Source organism: Nansenia antarctica (genome assembly GCF_963989245.1).
Source record: "Nansenia antarctica genome assembly, chromosome: 9".
NCBI lineage: Eukaryota > Metazoa > Chordata > Actinopteri > Argentiniformes > Microstomatidae > Nansenia > Nansenia antarctica.
The window spans coordinates 37,541,781-37,553,188 of record NC_137679.1 but is presented as its reverse complement, the minus strand read 5'-3'; the positions used below and the strand labels follow the sequence as shown (position 1 = coordinate 37,553,188).

General features: G+C 42.3%; 1 protein-coding gene across 1 annotated transcript; it reads right to left on the bottom strand.

The window, feature by feature from the left end:
• Positions 1 to 6,582: 6,582 nt before the first annotated feature.
• Positions 6,583 to 11,063, bottom strand: irx6a (iroquois homeobox 6a; the record flags this gene model as incomplete). The annotated part of the gene is made up of 6 exons (XM_080539968.1): positions 6,583 to 6,689; positions 7,660 to 8,325; positions 8,597 to 8,892; positions 9,231 to 9,340; positions 9,880 to 10,140; positions 10,998 to 11,063. 6 exons carry the CDS (start codon positions 11,061 to 11,063, stop codon positions 6,583 to 6,585), a joined length of 1,506 nt encoding a protein of 501 aa, XP_080396094.1.
• Positions 11,064 to 11,408: the final 345 nt, after the last annotated feature.

Below are 11,408 nucleotides of genomic sequence, written 5' to 3'. Positions count from 1 at the left end.
ACAATTAGGCAGCAGCAGCATCAGCAGCAGCAGCTGGCTGGTGAACTGGGATGAGAGGGGAGGAAAACTACCAGACTTCACCAGCGCAGGGCCTAGATTCTCCCCCCGACAAACCAACACGATCAGGTCAGGGGGAGAGACTCTGAGAGAGGCCCATGCTTTCTCTCAGCCGAGGTCCATCAGAGAGCTTTGGTCCTGGGAACATGGCACAACACTGGCAGCACCCAGGCTGGTAGATTAGGACCAGGGTGAGCACACTGCAGGATGAGGGCAAGGGCAGCTGTAGTAGGGCCAGTGCACCTAAAGGACACTGCGGACGGTGGAAACGGAGGCCTGTTTTTTTTTGCGGGATATGGCCGTGCTGGGCCAGGAGCGGTGCAGGTCATCCAGGGGGCATAGCTAGTTCCAGGGGTCGCAGTGCAACGTCTACCCCGAGGTGCACAAAGCCGGCTTTTCATCCCTACTCTGGCCACTACCGCGGAGCCCCATAATTATCTTTGACAAAACTCATTAGCAGAGCCCTTGTAGCGACATCGGCGACCAGGAATTCCTTGGAGGGAGACATGCACAGAAACAATGTCCCGCACACATTTCATTGCGCCCTTTGACAAAATGTAATGAAGTGTGTATATTGTCCCCCTCATCAACATTTGAACCCTGAGCCATCAAAGACTGTTTCATGAGCCCTCTCTGCCCAGCGTGGGACACATCAAATGGCACCTCCATGTTGGCTCTTTTGTCAGGCCCCGGGGGCAGGTTGTTGTTGGAGATGTTGTTGTTGTTATTATGGCTCCTATTAGTATGAATTGGCCATTGCTGTCGTGTCAGAATTGATTCATCCTCTCTTACATCGCAGGCACATGCTCATTGAGTGGATGCTCCGATGTTACGTGCGGATGGGATGAGAAAGCCTGATAGGGGACGCTTTTTCAGATGTTAACCCCTCGTTGACCTTTGGCATCATAGCTCACAAGTGACAAGAATGACAGTCATTGTTCGTCAGTTTTTCAGTCCCAGTGTGACCATTAGGTGGAATACAGGGGAAGGCTGGTGGAGGTAGAAATCAGAGGACAGGCTCATTGTAATTACATTACATTACAATGAATTACATTGCAATGAGCCTGTCCTTCGATTTCTGGTGGAATAGATTATGATGAAATAATGAATCACAAGACTACACATTATTCAGGGTTGATCATTGTCATCATGTATGATTGTGTAAGACGTATGATTGTGTAACATGTATGATCAGCACAAAGCTGTATTTGATACCATGTTGCATGACACCCTCCCGAAGCTCAGACAACACCAAGCCACTGAAGCTACAGTGTTAACTGACTTGAGAGAGTCAGTACTTCAAGTCCTAGGAAAGAGACGTCACCGTGCAACAATCTTCGCGAGCAACACGCCACATCCAACGCCCTTTGACCACCTCCTTCTCCACAGCCACCCCAGCAACCAGGCAGAGCCAAACTGATCCAAGTCAATACACGCAACGGTGTAGTAACATGTATAATTCATCTCCCCGAGGCTAAATCCGATATCATGTCACATGATCACAATGTATGATACAAAGGACTGATAGAACCATTAAGCCAGTAAAGTCTCAGGGAAGTGTCATTACTGTGATACTATGTTAGCCTAGCATAATAGTATGGCTTGTGAAATTTTACTCAATAGTAAATAAATTACAGTGTAAGAAAAGATGTATGTATTGTATCTCTACTGTGGGCCTGACTGCAGCCAATTCTGTTGTGACTTTAAATGAATAAAAACGTAGGCCTATTCATGCAGATAATGCAATGGCCTTGTCCTTGAACCTGAATGGAAGTGCTACATCTCACCCATTACCCATTTCTCCCGAGGGCCCAAAAAGGCGCATTAGAGCTTTTATGACAACATGCTTACATTCACTTTAGCTAAAATAGACATTCTTGTAATTATTGTATACAAAATATTGGCATGTAACTAGATATTGTTTTACACGCTCTATGAGTCTATATAATCAGTCCATTGTCGTTTACAACTGTTCTTTTCAAGGGGGCCAGCTACTTTGACTTGAAAAGAACGCTGTGCACAAAAGGCCATCAGCCTATAGAAGAAGCCTGCAGGAGAAAGGCTGACAGCGGGAGGTTTGACTGCACACTTGTGCATAAAGTGTCTAATCTGGCCACCAGTGAGGCCGCGAAATAGGCCTATACCGCAGGTTTTACACCGCCAGATATCGCCGGTTAATAAGGAAAGGTCACGACTCCAGTGATGATTTCTCATAGCTCAGAGCCGCCGATAACCTATTTAAGATCTTGTTTACTCTGAATCTTGCTTGTCTTTTTTTATTTTATTATTATTATCGTCAAAGATTATCCTAAAGATTTGGGATTATTATTATTATTTGGGATTATGCATATAGGCATACAAGCACCCCTCCAAGTAATTGGGGTGGGGGTGGGAGGAACAAGTGTATTATGGAGATTTAGATGGGCATAGGCCGATACCGAAGTAACTTATTGTCTGTAGCCTATGTAACATTGTTTACGATTGAGATTTCATTTGAATTAATGTGTCACGTCACGTCTCAGATTAAATATGTCAGACAAACATCTCACTGATATTTGGCTAATACCCATCCGATATGATAGAATAATATTTTGAATGACGGCTTACTTTGCTGTTATTTTATGGATGTTGTTCTGCACTGGCCTAGCATACAGAACAAATACATTATAATATAATGTAGTCGTGGAAAACAGAATGTGTTTGTGTAGCCTCTACCTACTGATAACCCAAAGCCTCAACCAGGTTTACAATAGACTACATTGTTACACTGGAACAACTACTGGTAATTATTTAGTCAGTCTATTGCGTGCTTTAGCTGCGTGTACAACACTATGTAAGACAGCCTAATTGATCTATTAGCTGTCTTAGACAGACGGTTGGATGACTTGAGTCTATGCCATTATCCACGGTTTCCCCCAGGTAGTGCCATGGTGGTAATCCCATTGCGCATGCATCATTACCTTCAATAATGTTTGGCAGCTTTTCTTTACAACCTCGTTTTAATTAACTTGGCTCTAAATATTTAATACACATCCTACATCTTAATGTATAGGGATCCCTCAGACATATGTCGTTGGTAAGTAATAGAGGTATTATTGAACCAGACAAGGCACCACCTCTTATGTCTGCCGCACACAAAGAGATGCATCTTGTTTTGTGGTAGCCAGCTATGTCTGTAAGAATCCATAATGAGGAAAAACCATAGTGCAAACCCGGTAGGGATCTGCCTTCCATGACGTTGACAACATATGACACATCTTGGCACAATGAATTTGCAAATGTGAACCCATTTTTCATTTAATATTAATACCCGGATCTTAAATGATTTTCCATGCTATTCGCCATCATGCCCAGCTCTGATTTTTTTTTAATCAAAACAGTATTCAGAATATGATTCCCCAAGATTATATTTAGGGAGATCTGCGGAAACATATCTCGCCTGCAGGACAGATTGCATTCAAATGCTGATCTGCATGGATAATCTGAAATCACGGTCGGTTGACCTTTAATAAAAGAGAACCATCATTTAATGTGGACATAAAGGCATTATATATAGTCCCTTTTTGTTTTGTTTTGTATTTATTTTTTATTTAATTTCTATAAAGCAGTTCTTTTCAAACTCTCATTTTATCTCACATCGTTCTCTCTCTCTCTCTCTTTCTCTCTATCTATCTATTCTATCATTTACTTGATACTTTAATCTGTTAACTTTTCTCCTCATGGTGTATATTAATTAATTAATAAATATATTAATGCTGTATCCTGTATGTAAAGCACTTTGATTTGAATTGCCCCTGTTGTATGAAATGTGCTATACAAACTTGCCTTGCCTCAATACCAAACCAGGTCCCAATAACCTTGAAGTTTCACCTGTTTCGTTTGAACTATAGGTAAATCAGCCTTTAGTTTCTGTGTCCAGAGTACTTGAACCTTCAGTCTTCAGTTTAAGACCTTGATAAATGATCTAATATAATCGGGGGGAAAAACATCAATTCTGATTTAGCCTATACATTTTGGGGGAAATAATAGTGGCAACTGATGATTGAGTTAGTTGTAAGTGCAAAGTCCTTCACTGTTACCATCATATAATCGTATACGATACATCATATAGAGCAGAAGAGACGGGGTGATATTCTATTATTATTGTCATCATCTGTGTCATCTAGATATTCCCTGTGGAATTCCCCTGGCTCTTCGCAGTCTCGGCGCATGCTTGGATGCTTGACTGAAGGGTCCTTCATCGGCCAAGCGCGCAGGTTGACCAGGGCGCCTTTGAGTAGACCCAATACGAGACCTAATACTCCTATTACAAGCTTTAATCTCCAAAATCCGACCTGAAATAACGTTTATCTTTTGGTAGCTTAATTTGCACAGCTCTAAGCTGTGGGACATTCGCAGCAGGTTGTATCAGGTTTTTTTTGTTCATGAGGTAGGCCATGAGGTTTTGTTCATGAGGTCTTTTCGGCCCTCATATAATGATTAATCTCAAAAAGTAGGACTAACTTCGTGCTCCACTTTAGTGATGTTTAACACCCTCCTCTAGGCCTATACCATGAATGTGTTTGATAAAAACTAGGACTACAGTATTTGGCATCCAAGCACTTTTCCTTGTCCACCGTAGACCTGACCTTTATAGGCCGGAAAAAAAAGATTCAGAAGGCAATGCAAGTAATATACTATTACAGCACTGTTGGAAATGTATCAGGTAGGCTAATAGAATGGACTATAGGCAAAAACGGTCAAATGCATGTTGCCCACATACACATTGTGAATTTCCCTTTTTGGCTGGATCCTACAAATGACCTTTTAATTAATACAAGTATTAAGTTATTGCAGCGGCTCCCTACACAAGGGACAAAGCAGCATTCATACCGTATTCCTGCATCGTTGGCTGCCTGAACAGTAACAAAGTGTTTGATGCCAGTACTGATTAGGTAAGGACAATGAAGAGATGATGTCCCCTTTCTTCCCAGCCTTGTAAAGTTCATTCACGTACTCTACTGAATTATGACCTTCGAACAATGTTCCCGTTTTATGCGCAGAGTCAAAGGAAGATGAACTTTGATCAAGTGCAAAGCCTCGAATGCTTTAATTGGCCGATTGAATGTTCATCTGGAAATCACGACGAGGAAACGGGGGTCTTGAAAAAATGCATTGTTATAAAATATTTCATGAATGGCAAACACAGAATAAGCTCACAATGTCTTTGATGAACACAACACAATTTCTCCAGGTTGACACGCTATAATAATAATATAACTCCATACAGTAGCTATCCAGTCCTTTAGCGAACAGAAAGACCCAACAACGAGCGAAAGCATCTGTCCCTTAAATCTGGCATAAAAAGCACATGACCACAGTCATAATACATAATACAAACATGTAACAAAATATTGAAAGGACAAATACGAAATAAATATTCAGACAAGGAATCAAATAATAAATACACAAATAAATAAGATTGCTACACTACGATTGCCCATTGCATACATATGAATTGACCGTCAGTTTTCTCATACCGTTGCATTTGAAAGTCTTGCATAAAGTTATCAACACCATGAAAACAACATTGTGCAAAATTATGGCTGCCTCCGCGGTTTCGACAAAGGGTCAACTTTCACTGCTGTAGCGCCCCCGCATATAGTCCCCAGCCAGGTGTCAGGCAGGCTACTGTAGGATGTTCGTCTCATCCAATGTCCTTAGTGCATAATATCAGCTAAATAAATCTCCCACTGTTTATTGTCTGTGTATCCATCAACCTGAGGGAATGAGAAAAAAAACGAGGAGCGAATTATTATTACATTAAATTACATAATTGCATTATATCAGTAATACGAATGTGGAGATGTACTGTAGAAGCAGGGCAACTTTTTTCAAAATTGTAATAAAGATTCACACTGGCATCAACTTTGCATCATGGAGATGATATATCAGGCTTGAAGGAGGACTGCGAAATACCCTTTACCTAAACCCATTGGCAACTTTAAGTTTAATGTTTTGTGTACTAATAATGTCTAATTTATGTGAATCAAGAACATGTGGAAAAAAACAAAAAGCCAACTTTGGATCAGTAACATCTACAAGTCCAGTTGAATGTACTGTAGACTAAAATATGGCCATCGGCAGGTAATCCAATCACATAGGCCTTATCGTTTTATGCACAAGATCACATCTGTAATACCATCAACCTGAGTGTTGGTATTTAGAAATGTCAGCACAACCCATGTAATCCAAATGATTGGATTACTAACAGATGATGGTTAGTAATTGTACAATTGAAGTGTACTGAAACTTGGGTTGTCTTTTTCTCTGACTTTCTGTGTGTGTGTGTGTGTGTGTGTGTGTGTGTGTGTGTGTGTGTGTGTGTATGTGTGTGCATGCGCATGTGTGTGTGTGTGTGTGTGTGTGTGTGTGTGTGTGTTTGTGTGTGTGTGTATGTGTGTGTTTGTGTATGTGTGTATGTGTTTGTGTGTGTGTCTATGTGTGTACAATTCTCCCATGTCATTGCTCAGTGGCTCACCTGCCTCACCTCTTCATCACAGGTCTGAAGGCGGTGACCTTGTCATCCTGCAGAGTCACACACGTGTCACTGAGTTCCGATGGCTCTGTCTCAACCTTCCCACTTGAGAATCCTACAGACAACAAGATGGACAATCTAAGATATGTGATGCAGCCAATCATATGTGACAACAGTTAGTGAAAGCGGGAACAAGTTGGCAACCAATAATCAAAATGTTCAAACTTTTATTCTGAAGAATGTAATTAAATGTCAACATTGTTGAAAATCAACACTGGCTAGTCAAGCCAAAACATGGCAATGCAATGGATTCGGTGAGTAATCCCCACTAGTACCTAATTAGTGTAGAGTAGTGGGGATTACTCACCAAATCCATTGCATTGCAATATTTTGGCCTGACTAGCCAGTGTGTCATTGATTTTCAGCAATGTTGACATTTAATTACATTTTTCAGAATAAAAGTCTGAACATTTTGATTATTGGTTGCCAACTTGTTCCCGCCTTCACTAACTGCTGTCACATATGGAGGTCTAATAACAATGGCCTATGTTAAATGCTATGTTTACTACTGCACTGTGTTTCCATTCAGTGAATATTTAGAAAATACAGAAAGAAAAGTGTTCTTTGATAATAAAAATAAATTTAAAAAAGAACAATGTCAGTTCTGTGCTAAACTTGATCATTTCCCAACCGTTTTTTTGTAACAACCGAACGTTAAGGTGAAACAGTCGATTTTTAAATTCTGATGCACTTCATGTGCCAACACATTGTGACAAATTAAATAGGGACCCACTAAAAGTATCTGAACACGGCAGGATCTGTGTAGGATGGGTGTATGAGGGGTTGGTCTTTATGTTACGGTACATGTGGGAATACGGTACATGTGGGAAAACTAGGGTTAGGGTTAGGTGCTACGTCGATTTGGTACATGCTGGCATGTCTAACCCTAACCCTAATCCTATCCCTATCCCTAACCCTACCCCTAACCCTAACCCTAACCTTAACCGTAGCACCCTAGCACCTAACCCTAACCCTAGTTTTCCCACATGTACCGTGTTCCCACATGTACTGTAACATTTACATACCTTCAATGGTGGAGTACTGGCATGTCTCATTAAGCGCAGGGTAGGAGGAGCAGTGCAGTTGGAGGGCCTTGTGACTGTAGCTGCCAGCTTGAGAAACACTGCTGTACACTTTTGAGTGCAACGGCCCCTCTTGAAAGGGGTTCTCTGCATGGGACATGTTTATAGGATCCTGACGGCTCCTGAGGTTCCCACACTGGCCACTACCGGTCACCGGGAGCCTGGCGCTCTGCAGTTGGCAGTCCCCGGCCGTGCTACCGGTCCGCAGCTCGGCGCCGTGGTGAGACCCTAGGATGACCCCTGTGGCCGCCGTGCGCGCCAGAGACCAGATCCGGGGCTTGTCCGACACCTCAAAATGGGACAGGGACACGGTGCCCGTGGGGACAGTGGAGGAGGGGGGGGTCTTGGACACCATGGGATCCAGGAAGTCCGAGGAGAGAGCGGACACACTCTTGAGGCCGCAGGGGAAGGGGTGGAAGCTGTGGGGCAGGGAGAGCTCCGAGCTGCAGTCTCTCTTTGGCGGAGCCCTGGACATGTCCCTCTGGAGATGCTTGTGCTCCTCCACGGCCGCCTTCTCGCAGTCGCTGTCCAGTTTGTCGCAGTCGTCATCGTCCATGTCCTCCAGGTCACTCAGGCGAAGGTCCTTCTCCTCCTTGCAGTCGCTGGAGTCTGAATGACAAGATTACACAAATACACATGGAGCATTAGAGAGGTGAAGTTATGAAGCAGGAGATATACAGGTTAGCGATTAGCTGATGTTTGTCATTTTAGGTCATGTAGGTAGCTTGCGGGACCAAGTCCCCAGTACAACTGCCTCTGTTAAAAATGTAATCAGTATGCATGAATCTTAGAGGTTCTTTAGGAGAATCTACTCTGCTGCCATACAATACGTATGTTTTTCAATGTTTACACTATTCGTTGGTAGGAGGAGGATGAGTACCTTTGGTGACACAGTCCTGATCACTCTTATCTAGGTCATCCTTGCTGTCGTCCCCAGCCTTGTTCTTTGGTGACCAGGTCATCTTGTTCTCCTTCTTTAGCCTCCTCCGGGCGTTGGCGAACCAGGTGGACACTTGGGTGAGGGTCATTTTGGTGATGATGGCCAGCATGATTTTCTCCCCCTTGGTGGGGTAAGGGTTCTTCCGGTGTTCGTACAACCACGTTTTGAGGGTGCTCGTGGTCTCCCGGGTGGCGTTCTTCCTTCTGGCTGAGCCATTAAAGTCCACAGTCCCATACCTGTCAGCAGACATGGTAGCCATTAGCGCCATTAGCAACAAAATACCTCATAAACTATTCACTCTCAAATCCCCCTCCCCCCCCCCCCCCCCTACCCCATCCTGCACCCCTGGAGTGTTGCCTGAAATATATACAGCTCCTGTTCTAGGCAGAAGGAGTTTGATTGTGATGTTTGCTATGGAAGTGGCATGGACCCAGAATGAAATGTGAATTATGATAATGTCCATTACTACTCATATGTATGACAGGGCTCTATAATGCACTATGTATGGTAGGGTTATTCAACCTAAAGAGAAGCACTGAACCAATATAGAACAGATAGAAGATGTCCACTGTACCTGTCATATTGGTACTGGCCCAGTGAGTGGTCGTAAGGGTAGTACGCCGCCGGCTGGCTTATCCCAGAATGTATGGTGCCAGTGCCATCCTTAATTTCGTACTGTGGATTCTGTTAAAAAAAGTAGTAGTTATAAGTTATTAAATGTTTATGAAACAAGATCTCAGTCTAATATTAATTGATGTTTATGTTATGGATTTGACCTCTGTCCCCTTTTGCTGTGTCTAATAAAATGGCATAGGCTGTATCTTTCAGTTTCAACAAGGAAGTTAACTGACAAATTATTAGGCTTGTTCATCGCCTCCTAATAACAGGACAACTGGTAACTTGGCACCAGTTCCATAATTCGATTTATTTTATTTGCAAAACTTTTTAAAATGTTGTTGTAATGTCCCCAAATATTTGACGTATTTAAGTATTCGGCTGCTCTATTTCCCAAAGTCAAACATGATAAGGCAACACTGAATAAAAGTTACAATTCTGAATTCGACTCCTCGCATCCTCTGTCCGCTATTTGAAGGACACATTTTTTTTCTTCTCTCAAATTCAAGTTTCAAAACACAGTGATGATAAGAATTGATCAAGACCCAGCAGGTTGATCGATGGAGAGGAGAGCTCTGCTGAAATATCAGATTAAACCGCACGTATACCAGCGTTGAGTAGATAGCGGAGGTGTCGGTGCTGTATGGAAAGTAGTTGGCGTAGTTCTGGCTGGCGGCGGCCGCGGCTGCGTAGGGGGAGCTGTACATCCCTAGTGCCGCGTTGAGCTCCGTCCGTGTGCTGGCCAGGAGACGGTTCTCGTAGGACGGGCAGCAGAAAGACGCGGTAGTCTGGGACCCGCTTGTCCCGTCAGAGACCGACCTGGAAATCGAATCGCAGCAAGTCGTACTGGGGTTTGCCGACACGAAAAACTGCATGAAAAGAATTGTGGATAGACATGTCATTCGCGCGTAACGGTTGAGCTCTTAGCTTGGTGTAATCAATTTCATAGGCTACTACTTTAGGATAAAGGACACTCAGGTAAGCTCAAGAATAGGTCAAAGCGTGTTGTGTATACCTTCATAAATTCATTTCAGGATCGCATTTGACAACATACTCTGGTATGAATGCATTGGCTATAACATTTTGGGAATCTTACAGTGCATCATATATTTTGCCTTTCAATTCAGGGAAAAGTTAAACTATATACATTAAATTCCATATTAGATTTAGATACGAGTAGTCGGTGGAACAGCTATATGTTTTGCCACAACTTTGACTGAAAACTTTTCTAATTCAAACGAAGTTCATGGTGAACTTTTGTCGCATAGCTTACATATTGTCCAGCTGTCACCAAACACCGATGCAAAAAATATAAATCACTAGCCTACATCAATCCCTAACAATAATAATGATAATAATTGTTGAATAAGATTCCAGTGGTCTTAATTGACTTCAATAAAAAAAGTTTGGGACATCCACACTTACAGTAACCTGCGCAATTACACCTTATACTAATAGGTATCTTAATATACACTTGTCAATGTCTTTTGTCACATCAGAACACACGTGAGATCATTTATAATTCAAAGTAATTTGGCATGTGTTCATGTATATCGATATTTTGATTCAACAAAACATCACATGGAAAAAACTGCATGTCAATATTTGTTCAGCTGCTATTCGGTGCTCCTTCTAAATTACACAGTGAGCAGTTCAAACAAAGTATTGAAAAATAATATTCCATTACCGTTACATTACAATATAAAAATGTAGTATATTTTCTTACCTGTGAAGTTGCATTGTAAGGATATCCAAGCTGGGAGAAAGACATAGTTGCTTCTTTTGTTACCATCAGCAATATTCTTCACCCTTGATCGATTGTAACCAATTCTACTTCAAATCCACCTTCTTACACTCATTTCCACGCACGGCCTTTCGCTCAATAATAGATGATTGCACTTAGGAGGGAGAGCTGAGGCTGTAACTATAGCTGCAGATAGTTTTATACGAATGAATAATCCCCCCAAAGGAAATGATAAGAAAATGAAATTAAGCGTCATTAAGTGCTAAATTGTTGTTGTGTTAGCTGAAGAAGGCTTAAAGGATAACGTAAGACTTGCAAGATATGGACTCTGCGTGTGCTATTATTTGTGCCTCTATAGTTCTTTAGCATTCAGCCATGCAAGGGTATCAGTGT